The following is a 15,335-nucleotide window of genomic DNA, read 5'->3' as shown; positions in this document are numbered from 1 at the left end:
ATGCAAGGTTCCCGACTGCTGGGATTACCCCTTTTTCCATGTCGATCGTAGTCGTATATCCTACCTGCAGAGCTCACCCCGACACGACTAAACAAAGTTGTCTCTTCCTCAATACAGGCACATGAACACCTCGATGTCTAGCGGCATAGGCCCGGCGCCATCGAATGATACCTGCTTCTCAGGGCAGCAAGCGGCCTGGCTCGCCTCTTCACCCACCTGCAATGATGGCTTTTACTGTGCGATGCCCTATACTACAGCCTGATTCAGTTTGGTGGCAAACCAAAGCTCACGATTCGTGTACAGGCCAATCGAGCGAGGGCGACCTCCCACCCGAGCATTGCACCCCGACGTTCGACTGCCACATCAAACGACTCCAAGAAGGGTGGAATTTCTGCGACAAGCCACAGGGCACGCTCGAGCCCGTGATATGCCCCGAGGGCAATTACTGCGCGCCCGGGGGAGCGCCGCCCGTGCCTTGTCCGCAGGGCTCCTTCTGCCCTGTGGGGACAGCCAACCCCATCAAGTGCAGGGCCCTATCCCTTTGTCCGGAAGGAAGCTCACATCAGCGTGATCTGGTGGGTATACTCTTGTGTATTCTGCTGGACATCGTGGTGGTTCTGATCTGGATGCGGCGCTTCTCTCTGTCTTCCGACTTGACGAGACTATGGTCGTGGTCGAGGCTCTCAAATGTGAATGGGCGCGGAGACAAAGTAGGAATAGTTGAGAAGCCGCAGGAGGAAAGGGGGGAAGAGGAGCAAGGTGTGCCGCGACTGTTGAGCTTTCCCTTTCTGTCAGTGGACGATACTGCAGCGCGGCCGCTGGAAATTACCTTTGCGGATTTGAGCTTCAGAATCCGAGGCAGACCGACTGACATTCTAGCTGGTCTGCATGGATCATGTAGAGCTGGCTCGATTCTGGGGGTCATGGGCCCCTCTGGTTCAGGGAAATGTAGGTTGCGCAGAAGGGGGGGATTTGATTGCTCGGGGGTGTTTTCGAGGCTAAGTGTTTCTTCGTAGCGAGTTTTGTCAACATTTTGGGCGGAAAGAATAAGGCTAGCACTGGCGAGATCTGTCTCAACGGTTATAGGATGAAGCCGGCAGAGTATGTGCAGATACCATGACCTTTACTTCTTCTGTCTCTTGGGACTAATTGCCGTTTGACAGGCTGCGAGCGCTGATGGGATTTGTCCCTCAAGATGATCTTGTTCTTCCTGAGCTGACCGTGCGAGAGAACCTTCTTCACTCGGCACGCGTCATGCTGGGCGGGCAGCTGGGCGACCATGAAATTCAAGACTATGTTGAATCATTGATTGCCTGTCTCGGACTTGCGAAGGTGCAGGATCAAATGGTGGGTAGTGTTGCACAACGAGGATTGTCTGGGGGAGAATGCAAACGGGTGAGCATCGGCCTTGAACTCGCCGCCGCTCCCAAGGTGTTGATCCTCGACGAACCGACCTCGGGCCTCGACGCGACCGCGGCACTGTCCTTGATGAGGTTACTATGTTCGATCTCACGTTGCGGAATCATGGTCATCTGTGTCATTCATCAGCCCAGGGCTGAGATCTTTGCTCTTCTGGATACCCTCATGCTTCTGAACTCAGGGAAACAGGTCTATTTTGGCGAAGCTGCCACCGCCAAAGCCTACTTCACAGGCCTTGGCTATGAGTTCCCTTCCTTCTGCAATCCGGCGGATATCATCATGGATATTCTGCCTAGTCACGCGTGGGAGGATACAGATCTGCCAGCCACGGAAGGGAAATCTTGCATGCCAGTAACAGGCATTTCTGACGCTGACGCGGCCGGAGCGTCCGACACTCCGCAAGAAGTCCCTGATATTCTCCTCTCCATTCGGCAGCGAAAAGCCTCGTGGGCGCGACAAGTCTGGCTCTCGTTCTGCCGCGGAACAGTGCAACAGACCCGACAGACTGCAAGTTTCTGCTTGGAGATTGTATCGGGCTCCGTCATCGGGGTCATGATCGGCTTGACGGTTTTCGAGTATCACGGCCACATCTTCCAAGGGATCTATCACCCTCCGTTTGAGTTGCTGTCCAGCGCCGTGAACTACCGCATGCTTGCCGAGCAGGCGTTGCTTTCGTGCTTGGGCATAGGTGAGTGCTCGCTGCTGTCTCCGAAGATCGAATTGAATGAGATCCGCTTACACTTGCCTCCGCACGTAGCCTGTGCAGCCGGTCCTCCAGGTGTCAAGCTACTAGGGGAAGAGAGTATGTTCAGCCAGATTTCCTCCATACTGCACCTGCTGACAAAACTTCCAGAACTGATCTTCCGCCGCGAACAGCAATCCGGCCATTCCCGGAGCGCCTATTTCCTGGGCAAGAACCTCTCCGTGCTTCTGCGCATGTTCCTGTCGTCCTTACACTACACTACCATCTATATGATCCTAGCGACACCGACGATATCCTTCGGACTTCAGCTGGCGATTGACTTTCTGTATTTCTACTGTGCGTAGTCTCCCCCCTTCTCTCTGTAGCTCCCTTGAACGGATAGCTAACCGAGGACAACAGGCATGTACGGTCTCGGCTGCATCGTGGCAGCCATAACACGACGTGAAGACGGCCCACTGGTCTGCATGTTGAGCTGCCTTGTCATCTCTGCCCTCGGGGGCTGTGCACCCCGGCTGGCATTGGTGAAGACATGGCATCTAGGATGGTTCTGGTATCTGTGGCCTGCAGTGAGTCATCATTTGACTGAGTTGTCGTGTGTGTGTATGTGTGTGCAGCGTCTGATCTCTGAATACAGACATGGTTTTCCGAGGCGTTCTACAACGAGAACACTTCGCCGTTTGCCTACCTGTATCAATTGGACGGCGCCTCGGATTTTATTGGTTACAAGAATAACCGGACTGGGTTTGATATCGGGTAAGAATCATAGCCCATCCACATAACATAATGATTGTATTCACAGGACTGACACGCTCGCAGACTGCTTCTGCTGATCGGGACGCTATATCGGGTCATATCTTATGGCCTTTTTGTGTCTGTTGGCTGGAGGTAGAGCTTTTCGTCGGGTGCCTCAAACATGAGAAAAGTAAGCATTCCACTCGCGGGGAATATCGAGTTGAGTGGGGAGGTCATCTTGATCACACCTCGTCCTGCTCAAGTGAACCTTCGAAAAACGGCTGCGAAGCATCCGGTGCTTGCCGTGGCTCTTCTAGGTAATGAGAGAGGCGGGGTGATGATAGCTTGCTTGTAGACCACCTAGCAGATTTGGCGTCGTTAATATAGACATGTAAAGAACCAGAAGCAGAGCAAGTTAGACATATACACCATGCATAACCGTAATTGAATACCAGCCAAGCAAGGAAGTGCGCGCAAGTACCACGAGGTCCAGATAAGAAACCCAGCCAAGAGGTTCACGGCATTATCTCGGGACCCCTTTTACCTCTTTGGGATCAGCTCCGCCCCGTGATCATTATAGCACGGTCTCTACCGAGTAGCCCAGCAGGCCGATGGGGTAGTTCGAATCCCGTAGGAGGCAATCATCCTGCATCAGACCTGGCCGGTGGCAGGACGGTTCGACCCTCTCTAGTGCTAAGGGAGGAGGACTGGTTAGAAAATCCTGAGTAAAAAAGGGGGTTTCATAGCACTGGAATGAGAGGTGTGCCCCCCTGGAGGGATTCAACAATCCCGGGCTGCATCTGGGCAGTGTGAGCTTTTTGTTTCCCTATGTGGTGGTTTGCTTTTTTGGGTGGGTGGTTGAGGGCATACACAGCTACGCGGTTGGTGTGGCGTGGCACCCGCCCTCTTCCCTGCAACTACTCTACCTGCCGATGATGCGGGGCCCCGCTTTTGCTACAACTATGTCAAATGCCTTGGCGAAAGTCTTCACGACAAGTTGAAGTCTTTGGGAGCATTCTTTTTCGACTGGATCTCTAATCCCTTTTGACTATGTCGATGGTAGCTGCCGGAACATGACTGGCTCCTGATGCATCAACTTCCGCCGAGACCTGACACAACCCGACCAGAAGGCGTCGTTCACCCGGAGCGAAGTCAGCTGGGCGGCGCATCCTCTCACCATTCTCATGTTAGTATTCGATGACCCTCGCGAGTGAGTGTCTTGATTCACAGTGCATTGCGAAGCATTTGTGCGATCTTGAGGGAAACCCCGCCGATAGGGCCCTGTTCCGGCGTGCGTCCATGCAGTTTGGGGGCGCAGTCTACAGATAATCACAGTGATGAGATTGATTCTACCGGTTTCGATGGACTGACATGACGCTCTCGCTATCGGGGACCAGGGCTCGTCCAGTGCAGGGCATCATACCAGAGGTTCCTTGTCTCGAAGAAGGGTGGATCGAACGAGGGTGGAATAAGTTGGCGGAAACACCCAGATGAACCGGAGACGACGAGGCATATGAATCTTGAGCAAAATAGCTTCATCGATGCTGACTAGATGAAGAAGGGAAAGATAAAGCAGACCAAAGGGCTGCGATCAGTTCCGGTCGCAAGTTCCTGCTCTCTGTTTAGAAGTGTCTTAACATAATTCTGACGATTGAAGGACAAACTAGATTTTCCTTTGTGAGCATTCATATTGATTTCATATATAATATCTCAGACTATGATTCTTTTTTGGTCTTTTTTACGTTAGAAAAGGAGAAGAAGAGAAAGGAACACGTGCGCTGAAAGCTACGAGCCATGAGAGCACTGACACTGACATCCCTAACAGGCCTGTCCCTCATCCTCTTCCTCCTTCTTCACCTTCTTCTCTTCATCCTCCTCCTTCTTCACCTCCTTCTCCTCTTCCTCCTCCTTCTCCTCTTCACCTTCAGGCTCAAAGTGCTCCAGGCTTAGCCATTTCACACACTCCAACAATTCCAATTGCAAACCGATCAATTGAAGACCGGTTCTCGTATCGGACTTAAGATCGCCCTCCGCCTCCGGCTGCGACACATCACGTTCAACACGGCCCGCGCGCACAGTGCGAATGAACTCCAGAAAGACGAGTGGGGGCATCCCCTCGAAGGGCTGCACGTGCGGCCCGAAGTCGTCGAACTCGTTGCGGCCCTGGAATTCGAAGCGCCGGGCCGGGCCGTTGCCGCCGTCCGCAGTCAAGGGTTCGATGTACAGTCGAATGTAAGGCCCGACGCAGATCATCCCACCGATCGGCTGGTCGCGACACTCGAGGTGCTCGTCCTGGCGCTTGCGCCTCCACTGCTCTTGGAGCAGCTGGAGGGCCGGCGCCCAGTCATCGACCTCGAATCGGGGGTCCTGGGTCCGGAGCACCACGAGGTTGAGATGGCCGCCGGTCATGATTTGGATCTCGATCACCCCGTGCGGGGTGGTCTGGGTGGTTGTTGGTTCGACGCGGGTCATGTTGGGATGCTTTTGTCGGGTAGGAAACGCTGTTGGAGTGTTTGGTAAGTAAAGGTTTTGGGTGAATGGGTGGTGGTGGTGGTGGTGGTGGTGGTGGTGGGGATGATGATTTCAATTGAGGTCGGGGTTCATGGTCCTATTTATAGATCTGTGCTTGAGGGGGAAGATGGTTCGTCCATCTGCGCTCTAGTACTTGTTACCTCTGGAATAAAGGGATTCCATAAAGAGCTGCGGGGAAAGATACCGGCTTATGGGAGGGTGGCGATACAATGCTATCAAAGAAGTTATGCTTCGTATAAAGAATGGATTGAACGTATGTTTGTTATTCTTTACAGACGCTTTCCAACTTGGGACCGATTTAAAAGGCGTAGCTAGCCCACGAAAGAGTTCTCGGTCAAAGGTACAAGTGCTCTTCCCTTTCATACTCCATCGACGTCCCAAGGTCGGGACTTTAGGTTGCTGGAAGGTGAAAATGCGCTTTGCTGTGTGTATGCATATCGGGATAAAGGATCATTGTGAAATAGCCGGACTTACTCACGCTACCAGCCGACGAGATATAGAGATAGTTACCTGGCTCAACATGGTAGTTCTACGCTGGATGATCATGAGCCCGAGGTTGAGAAATGTATTCTAATCTATACTGCCTAAGATATACAACGATACATACAAGAAAACTCTGCCAACATATTCCACATCAATCAGTGCCACATACATGGTTATCCCTTGGTTTGACTTGCTCCGCTTGCAGAAGTAGGAGACTATATAGATCAAACCCCAGGTGCAGATGATCCCGATCAGAAGACACCCCTCAACCAATGCCTTTTCTGTGGTGCTTGGGAGAAACGAAAGAGACGCAACCATAGCAGTGCTAGTCGCAGTAGTAGAAGCCAGGGTAACTGCAATGGCCTTCAAACAGATGGTTGACCGAACCCGCCCAGGAGGTAGACTCCCGAGTCCATGGCTGCGACCCGATGTCACCTTTTTGTTCGGCATGGGTGGATAGACGTATGGCATCAATCTGGCAACTAGCCAGCGTCTCAATCTACATCGAGCCGTCATGGCGACTTCGAAATCGCTTGAAGTCTCCCTGTTGTGCATCAAGAATTAGCATAGGCCAACGCGTTTCTTCAGGATCGAGAACTCAACGGCTTGATGTCTTTCACATCCAAAGTTGAATCATCATTTCGAAGTACAAGAGATATGCGCTGAACTCTTTCGGGAATTAGGCTCGTCACGGTAACGATGGGCAGCTTTTTGAATCGCTCTAGCGAATCCCAGTATGATTATTGTTTTTGGGGTGCTTGATGACATATTTCTGACTATCAAAGACAATTCCAGATGAGAAAAGGCTACCGCATGGTCACTTTAATTGGTTTAGTATAGAAGATCCATGGATATCTTCGATGCTGGAAGGATGGATAGTATAAGAAAGTGGTGGATGTTGAAGTTGCAGGATGGAAGGTACACAAAGACGTTAGAGATTGCAAAAAGACATGATTGATTGCAAGGACATCGATTAGCTATTGTGAATCCAGGAGGTAGGTTACCATGTACAGATTCAATGTGTATGCCTTGTAATGTCTATTAGCTCTCTTCACCTGGACAGAAGTCCCAGGGCTGATTGTATAATTCCTGCATTAACTGCCAGGGAGTCGCAGGCTTAGCTCTGAATTATACTTCACAGTATCCATATCATTCTTTAATGGACATTTTGATTGCAGCAGGCTGATAGAATCACCTCCTGCTGTACCTCAGCCAAGTCAATTTATCATAGACCTGCTCGGGGACCGAAAGGTAGTTAGGGCTTGGGCAGGGGAGCCTGCGGTAGGTGAGGAAAATGCTGATGCTGCAGGTAGTGTGGTGATGGCACTAGCATCTACAGGTATAGTACTCGAACTACAACACAGTGCCAGGTGTCAGCATATTGGGTAGATTTTTTTCAATCACTCTCGTGCCCGTTTGCGGTACCGATTCCTTTGGGGATAGCCCCTTTCTAGTTTCATACTGTAGGAGCTCGCCCATCAACCGTCCAGAATAGATCTTTTTACATGTAAGAGCTACGCCAAAGTCGGCCATTGCGAGGGCGATCGCCATTGCTTAATTCATAACTTGCTTCAACTATTCAGAGACTTCAGGCATTTCGGGTGAGCTCTTGTTCTTGCTCCCGGAAACGCCTACATAGCTAGCTACCTATGCAGACTCAATCAAGCTGACAGAGCTTGATATAGACAGAATTGGGCTTTCCCCTCAAACCGCCTCCACCCTCGTCGACACAGGCCCCTCTTTCTCATCCCCCTTCACCGAAAAGCGATCCGCCAACTCTACCGCAGCAGCCTCCTGCGCCAACGCCTTCTCAATATTTACCTCCGGCGACACCTCCCACCGGCTGCCGGGAACCAACAACGGTGCATTGGTGAACAAATCGTCCATCACCTCCAGCGACAGCCCTTTTGTTTCCGGCAAGAACATATAGAAGAACAGCGCATTGCCGAAGTCACACACGATGAACAACAAGTAATAGCGCCAGCCGATGCGCTCCAGCGCGATGGGCGTGACCTGCGCGATCATCGTGTTGAATGCGAACGAGACCATGGTCGCCAGCGAGATGCCCTTGGCGCGGGTGGCGGTGTTGAAGATCTCAGCGGGGATAATCCAGGACATGGTCCCCGAGGCACAGAAACAGAAATTGAAGACCCAGGTGCTGGCAACAATGAAGGCCCAGTGCGCGGCCGTGTTGGTGGAGTCGGGAGGGTACTGCGACAGGAGCGAGGCGCCGATGATAAAGGCAACCCCACAGGCGATGTTGCCTCCGATCTGCAATGGGCGACGGCCAACGCGGTCGATGAGGAAGAAGAATATGAATTGCGCGAGCTCGCCGATGATCGAGTTGATGCCTTGGTAGAGAAGTGTTTTTGAGGTGGAGATTCCGATTTGTGCGAAGATGGCTGGGGAGAAATATTGGATGGCGGAGACGCCGGTCCTGAGAGATGGTAAGACGAGATGCTTGAAGGGTGAGTGGGATAGAGGCTCACATCTGGCTGGATGCTTGACAGGCACACGCAAGAATGATGCGACGTGTGTTGGAACGGTTAGCAAACAACTCCTTATAGGACTTGGCGGCGTGCTGATGCTCCTCCTCGATTTGACGCTGGATCAACTCATACTCTGCCCGGACATATGGGTCGTCAATGTTACCGTTGGCGTGCAGGCGAGCCAGGTTGTGCAATCCTTCTTCGTGACGATCGTGGTCAATAAGCCAGCGAGGTGACTCGGGGAAGAAGTAGATGCATGAAGCTAGGCCAATAGCCGGAACCAGCTGAAGTGCTAGACTGTCCGGAAGTGTTTTGTTAGATAATTGCTAATCTATTGAGGTAGTGTCACTCACGGAAGTCGCCACTGAACACTATCGCCAGTATTGGCCCAAGATTTTTCACAGCCATATCCGATCCAGGACGCGGATAATGCACCGATGCCCAGCATGGTCTGCTGAAGCGACCCCAAAATACCTCGGATGCTGGCATGTGCAATCTCTGCCTGGAACATAGGGACGGTTTCGACAAGAATACCTATCCCGAAACCAGCAAAGATGCGTGAGAACAGCAACATGCCAACGTTGACGGCTGCTGTTTGGAGGATGCCTCCGATACAGAACAGCACAGATCCCAACACGAGGGTTGCGCGACGACCGAGTGGGTCAGTATAGCCCGCTCCTAGGGCTCCAAAGAACGCACCTGTACAGGATTAATTGCAAGCACATTAGGAGTGGAGGTTTGTGGCTTACCAGCTGTGAACAAGGACACAACTGTTCCAGAGATTACGCTCCCATTATGAGTCAAGAACTTGCTGACAAAAGAGTCTGACGCAACGACGGAGGCGATGACACCCAGGTCATAACCGTAAAGGAAGGATCCGAAGGCAGCAAAAAGGGCCACCACAAATTGGTAGACCTTCGGTTTCATCTTGTTAACGACCCTAGATCTGATAATGCTTCGTAAACGCTGTGGAGGCCGTGGAGATTGTGGAGAATCCGGGGTATCCCCATCATTATATGCCTCTATCAGCGGGGAAGCCACAGCCATGTCAAGGGAGTTGGGCGCCGCTTCAGCTTGCAGTGAATTTGAGCCATCCGGCAATATTTGCTACGGGGGATTGGTGGGATTCCAACATGCATTTGGTTATCCCAGCGACTATTCTTTGGACTCATGATGGCCAAGTTACCGGCAGCTTGGATGCCAACCTTGACTCTCGCATGGCTTGTCCTGCTTCGGGCATATTTCCTGCGGAGGCGCGCGTCGCCCAGACCCTGATTTGCGGGCTGCAGTCAAAGCATTTGCGGGGTCGAGATCGATTCGATTTATCCGACCTTCGAGGATCAGACCATGTCGGATAATAATGAGATATCTTTCGTTCGCAGATTCGAGGGAAAGGTGGGTTAGTACGAGTTTATAAAGGTTGATGCAGCCTCCGCTCTCGAGTATAGATGCGCGCAGACGAGTCTTGGTATGCATACCAATCACGCAATGTGGGAGGCATCCCCCTCTGTCAGGCTTCTTGAACTTGAAGCTCTGAGATGATGGTTTTCACTCTCCTAGTAGATGTGATGCTGTAGGAAGCTGCTTGTCAGGAACTTCGTTGCTTGCTGCTTGATTCATTGTCGAATGTAGGAAGACCTGCCCTTGGGGTGAGGAGAATACATGGACATGGACGAGAGGCACCAAAAGTAAAACATGTGCCAGCGTGGACAGAGACCGTTCAAGCTGGTTCAAACCAGCATTGATATAATGACGTGAGGAGACTTGAAAACCAAGGTCATCTCTGACTGGGGAAGACCTTCGGGTGACAACTGGAATTGTCCGACGGGGTGGGGCCGAAATCGACTTGCCGATTCTAGCAATTAGCAATCAAAGCAATCCACCATGATCAGGGTCTGATGATGGTTCCCCGCAACACCTCCCCACAATCCACATTCAGCCCTCGTCGTTTGAATCACCTCTCCGGATTTCCCGACGGTCCTTGTTTTCGGTTTATCATCGGTAATACCTCGGGATATGGTCTGACATTGCTCGACTCACCGAAGTTGCGGGGAAGTGTGGGGGAAGAAGCTACGTGTGTCGCCATGTCCACAGCTCACAAGGGCGTCTTCACCCCCACACAGCACCATTTCAAGGTTACACTCCATTCTGCAGATCTCAATCTTTTTCTGCTGCGACCCTGACTCTGCTATAGCGGGTGGGCTCGGGAGAGAATGGTGCTCGGCCATGACTATAAATACGGGAAAGAACCTACCTAGTCCCACGGTGGAGAGAGTTCCTGCAACTCCGACTGAGACCATCGACCAGGTAGACCTGGTCAATCCGGTTACCATGTTGCTCAAAGATACGCTTCTGACCACGGCGTTGGTTGGGAGCCAGTTGGGAGACGCGTTGGTAGCACACTCCAGCTCGCCACATGCTTCCCCCACCGTGACTGCATCTTTCAAGACTCCAGCCTACCGGTACAGCTCTTTCAGTTATACTCAGCTCACATCGAACCGTTATGCAACACCACTGCCTTCTCCTATCTCCTTTGCTACCCCATTCGCTCCACCTTTCAGTGAAGCATCGAGCCTCCTGCCCACAGGTGTCACCTACACTACCTACAGCCTCGAGCCCACCACAACGGCTGATCCCGGCTCGGAGACTGAGTATGACCAGGAAGCATACAATGAGCTCTGGGCGTCGTTATCCTACTCTTCAGGGCCTCCCTTTACAACGACAGTCTCTCCTACCCCGGTTCCAAGCAGTGAGCTGGTATTTCCACCGGCTCTGACTCCGTACCTGGCGAACCCGGAAAAGAAGCTTCCCGAAAACTTCATCTGGGGCGTTGCAGGCAGTGCATGGCAGATTGAAGGAGGCCTTCAGCTGGGAGGCCGAGGACCAAGTATTCTAGACACCATTGGCGCGCTCCAGTCGAACGATAGTGCTAGCGATGCCAATGTGGCCACCATGAACTATTATCTATACAAACAAGACATTGCGCGACTGGCTGCGCTGGGTGTTCCCTACTACTCGTTTTCCATCCCCTGGAGCCGCATTGTCCCTTTTGGAGTGGCTGGATCGCCTGTGAATACCGAGGGCTTGGCTCATTACGATGACGTGATCAACACCTGTCTGGAGTACGGGGTCACCCCTATCGTGACCCTGGTCCATGCCGACTATCCGCCCTCTGTGGTTGCGGACATGGGCAATTTGACCTCGCACTATCTGTACTATGCCAAACAAGTGATGACTCGGTACGCCGATCGGGTACCATACTGGGTCACCTTCAACGAGCCCAACATCTCCGTGGGCAGCGTCGCAAAGTCATACAGCATTCTCAAGGACATACTCCTCGCACACGCTGCCGCTTACCACTGGTACAAGGAGACCCTAGGCGGCACGGCTCAAATCACCCTGAAATTCGCCAACAACCTCGCGCTACCTCTTGACCCGACCAACAGCACCCACACCACCAGCGCCCAGCGCTATCAGGCCTTCATCCTCGGCATCATGGGCAATCCGCTCCTCCTCGGCGAGCAAATCCCGTCCGAGGTGCTCAGCACCCCCAACATCACCATCGACGCGCTGACAGACGAGGAGCTCGCCACGGTGAAGAACACTGTTGACTTCATCTCTATCGACCCGTACACCGCGCAGTTTGCCTCTCCGGCGCCCGAGGGCATCGAGGCCTGCGCCGCCAACTCCAGTAACCCGCTCTGGCCGTCCTGCGCCACGCTCACCAACGTCCAGGCCAACGGCTGGCTCATGGGCGAGGCGTCCAACGACTACGCCTACATCGCGCCGCAGTACGTGCGCCAGCAGCTCGGCTACCTCTGGAGCACCTTCCGGCCGAAGGGTATCCTGATATCGGAGTACGGCTTCAACCCTTTCGCCGACGCCAACCGCTCACTCAACGCGCAACGCTACGATCTCGAGCGCACCCTGTACTACCACTTCTTCCTGCGCGAGGTCGTCACGGCTATCCACGAGGATGGCATCAATGTCGTCGGCGCGCTGGCGTGGAGTGTCCTCGACAACGACGAATTCGGCAGCTACGCCAACATGTACGGCCTGCAGACGGTCAACCGCACCGACGGACGGTTCGAGCGGCAGTACAAGCGGAGCTTCTTCGACTACGTGGACTTCTTCCACCAGCATATTGCATCTTGATATACTGGGCGATGAGTGGCACCAGGCTATCGTGGCCCAAACACAATCGAGCACGATGCCCGGCGAGGTATTTCTTCGGCCAAAGGAGGTGCCTTGCTAGTGGGGCATCAGTCCATTTCCCTGAGGATATAGTAGAAGATAAACCAAGTCAGCAACAGAAAAAAAGGAAAGAAAAGAAAACACTTAGCAAACATGATATAGTATCACTCTCGCACGAACATTGAGTTTAGTAATGATAGACTCAATGGCTCCCACGCTCTGCCATACTTCAGTTAGTTTATCTGTCTCCTGATATCTAAAAAACCAGCAATCATTAAGCCCAAAACACCAACCACCCACATCCCCCTCTCCCAAGACCCATCCCAAACCCATCTCACGAAGAAGCCCGCCTCACCCTCGCCTCAAACACCACATGCCCCCCCTGCTGCCGTTGCTGTTCGTCCTCTCCATAAACCCCACAGACCTCAAACCCACCCCTCTCCAACAGATCCACCCACTGCGCCCTCGTCCGCTCCAACGCCCCGTAGTTACACAACATAATAAAATCCGTCTGCACGGCCATCAACCCCGCGCGCGCCTCGGGCACCACCGCCTCATTGACGAGCAGCACCGAGTCCTCCGCCATCGCGTCGCGCAGCCGCCCCAGGATCTGCAGCGCCTGCCGATCGGGCCAGTCGTGCAGGACCGTGCGCAGGAAGTACGCCCGCGCGCGGCGGGTCGGCTGCTCATCGAAGAAGTTGTGCGGCTGCAGGGTGACGCACCCCGGGAATGTGGCGGATACGGAGGCGGGGATGGAGGCGATGACGGTGGGGAGGTCTTGGAGGATCAGTTTTGGTTGGGAATGCGTGGGGGGTTGGGTCTGGGGTTGGGTCTGGAGAGAAGGGTCGGTTGTTGATGCTGGTGGTGGTGGTGGGATGGAGAGATGCTGGCACAAGGCTAGAAGGTCTTTGCCCTGGGAGCCGCCGACGTCGACTAGGGCTGCGCGGTTGGGGTCTTCGTCTGCGGTGGTGGTGGTGGTGGTGGTCGCAGGGAAGAGTTTCGATTCGATCGGATACAGCTTGAACCATTGCTTTGCCGAGCTGCTGCGCCGGAAGTCCAGGGACATGACTGCGTTGAAGGCCTGCTGGAGGTGCGGGTTGGTGCCGAGGTGCTCGAAGAAAGTCTGCGTGGTGCGGTGCGTGTGTTGGAAGGGCCCGTTCGTGGCGTCGTCGGGGCTTTTCCAGCCGGTTTCGGCGAAGTAGGCCGGGAGTTGGGACATTGTTACTAGGGTGTATGTTCTGTTGAACTCGCATTAGAAGGGTGATTTAGGGGTAGGAGGCAGGGAACTTGGGCGGACGTACGCGTGAATCACAATGGCGGAGAGAGGAGATTGTGAGGTGTATGCTGCAGCCAGAGGTGTGGTTCTGTAGGTTGATGGGGCGAGTTCTTCGAAGATGTTGATGGCGGCAAGGAAGCGCATGATGCGGGCTGGTAGGTGGTATTAGTCTGAGGACGAGACTAGGCGATATTCTTGGGAACATTGAACGTACAGACGAGGAGCTCGTCGCCTCCAGTGGCTTCAGCTAGCTGGGCTGTGGTGGCCGTGCCGCCTTGTTGAGCGATGGCATCGAAAAGTCCCAGATCCACAGCCAGTCGTAGTACCATCGCTTGGTGGCTCTGTGGTTTGTCAGTCTCGACTCTCATCTCGTGAGATCAACCACAAACATACCCCGAAGACAGTTCGAATTGTGAAGTCGGTCGGAGTCTCGACTTTGCGTCGTAGTTTCTCAATGCTCTCGAGGAGCTGCTTTCGCGTGGGCTCATCGACGGTCTCCAGTGCTGGATAGTTGGCCAGAGAGTTAACAAGGTGAAGAAGGTCGGAATGGCTCATTGTGCTGGTTTGGTTCAAGTCTGCAACTTTGTGATGTGTGTGTCTTGATCAGGATGGTTGCATTTATCCGGGCATCCTTCGTTGGGATAACGATTTTATAGTTCCTCATCTTAAACCAGTCGACGGAGATAAAGCTTAGGGGGCCGGGTAATTCGGGGATACCAAGACCATACGTTGATACGTGAAACAGGGACCGTTCATGCTCGTATAACTCCTGAAGCAAGTGGAGCAGACTCTGGGAGGCTGGGACAGGCATGGAGAGCTATGGTTGTGGAGTCCAGCTAACAAACAAGGCTGAAAATCCCGAGAACTGGGCGCGGAGAATTGCCATGTCCGAAAGCAAGGCCGAGGCCGAACCCGGGTCCGAAACTCACGTTGCGATAAGACAAGCGCTACTGTACAGCCACTCATTGTAGCTTGATTATCGTACTCCACAACAAGCTAGTATCTTGCCATTCTTCGATTCTGCTATACGTTGTACACTGAGGAACAGCTTAGTCTAAGTCTTTGATGACTATCATAGTACAATAGATGATTCTATGAGATGAATGTGATTCCCGTGTAAGCTAGACCTGTGCGTTGTGCATATCCGACAATTTTGATTCAACCCACGATCGGCATATGAAGATTGTAGTAGGCCAGTCGATGGTCCCTAGGACAGAGTCTGCAGGGTGCCTACGTCGGTAGTATCTACTCTTTTCAAACTGACATAGGTCAAATTATATTATCAACAAAAGAAAACGATCTCCTCAAGGAGCTGCAAACGACACGAACAGAAGAACATATCAGACCAATGCTGGGACCGAGCACTCCTGCTCTATTGTGCAATGACCCAGACGGGAAAATAATATTGACAGACACAGCCCGCAAATGAGCGCTTGAAAACAATGAGATAATGAGCAGGTGAACAGGTGGGGAATTTAACACACTGTGAAAGTAGTAAGTCAAGCGA

General features: G+C 52.9%; 5 protein-coding genes across 5 annotated transcripts; 2 read left to right on the top strand and 3 right to left on the bottom strand.

The window, feature by feature from the left end:
• Window positions 1-626: 626 nt before the first annotated feature.
• Window positions 627-2,879, top strand: BO95DRAFT_368226 (putative ABC transporter; the record flags this gene model as incomplete). Its single annotated transcript, XM_025582820.1, has 7 exons — window positions 627-948; window positions 1,017-1,101; window positions 1,164-2,107; window positions 2,177-2,221; window positions 2,273-2,458; window positions 2,522-2,688; window positions 2,757-2,879. 7 exons carry the CDS (start codon window positions 627-629, stop codon window positions 2,877-2,879), a joined length of 1,872 nt encoding a protein of 623 aa, XP_025440159.1.
• Window positions 2,880-4,672: 1,793 nt separating this feature from the next.
• BO95DRAFT_465779 (uncharacterized protein) lies at window positions 4,673-5,326 on the bottom strand (the record flags this gene model as incomplete). The annotated part of the gene is made up of 1 exon (XM_025589161.1): window positions 4,673-5,326. The coding sequence occupies one exon, from the start codon at window positions 5,324-5,326 to the stop codon at window positions 4,673-4,675; it is 654 nt and encodes a 217-aa protein (XP_025440158.1).
• A 2,118-nt stretch (window positions 5,327-7,444) lies between these two features.
• Window positions 7,445-9,285, bottom strand: BO95DRAFT_454924 (sugar porter family MFS transporter; the record flags this gene model as incomplete). Its single annotated transcript, XM_025588290.1, has 5 exons — window positions 7,445-7,516; window positions 7,652-8,306; window positions 8,359-8,655; window positions 8,712-9,057; window positions 9,108-9,285. 5 exons carry the CDS (start codon window positions 9,283-9,285, stop codon window positions 7,445-7,447), a joined length of 1,548 nt encoding a protein of 515 aa, XP_025440157.1.
• Window positions 9,286-10,689: 1,404 nt separating this feature from the next.
• BO95DRAFT_454923 (beta-glucosidase) lies at window positions 10,690-12,513 on the top strand (the record flags this gene model as incomplete). Its single annotated transcript, XM_025588289.1, has 3 exons — window positions 10,690-12,149; window positions 12,183-12,443; window positions 12,468-12,513. 3 exons carry the CDS (start codon window positions 10,690-10,692, stop codon window positions 12,511-12,513), a joined length of 1,767 nt encoding a protein of 588 aa, XP_025440156.1.
• A 251-nt stretch (window positions 12,514-12,764) lies between these two features.
• Window positions 12,765-14,589, bottom strand: BO95DRAFT_516270 (sterigmatocystin 8-O-methyltransferase precursor). The gene is made up of 4 exons (XM_025591807.1): window positions 14,222-14,589; window positions 14,043-14,169; window positions 13,854-13,980; window positions 12,765-13,790 (listed from the first exon to the last, which is right to left on the bottom strand). The coding sequence occupies exons 1-4, from the start codon at window positions 14,381-14,383 to the stop codon at window positions 12,887-12,889; spliced, it is 1,320 nt and encodes a 439-aa protein (XP_025440155.1). The 5' UTR covers window positions 14,384-14,589; the 3' UTR covers window positions 12,765-12,886.
• Window positions 14,590-15,335: the final 746 nt, after the last annotated feature.

The sequence above is a fragment of the Aspergillus brunneoviolaceus genome (genome assembly GCF_003184695.1).
Source record: "Aspergillus brunneoviolaceus CBS 621.78 unplaced genomic scaffold BO95scaffold_52, whole genome shotgun sequence".
NCBI lineage: Eukaryota > Fungi > Ascomycota > Eurotiomycetes > Eurotiales > Aspergillaceae > Aspergillus > Aspergillus brunneoviolaceus.
This window is presented reverse-complemented; position numbering and strand designations above follow the sequence as displayed.

Coding starts and splice junctions, on each gene's coding strand:
- BO95DRAFT_516270 (XM_025591807.1), bottom strand. CDS start 14,383: ATGAGCCATTCCGACCTTCTTCACCTTGTTAACTCTCTGGCCAACTAT. Junction 14,170..14,221: donor CAATTCGAACTGTCTTCGGG/GTATGTTTGTGG, acceptor GACAAACCACAG/AGCCACCAAGCGATGGTACT. Junction 13,791..13,853: donor TCCGCCATTGTGATTCACGC/GTACGTCCGCCC, acceptor CGAGTTCAACAG/AACATACACCCTAGTAACAA.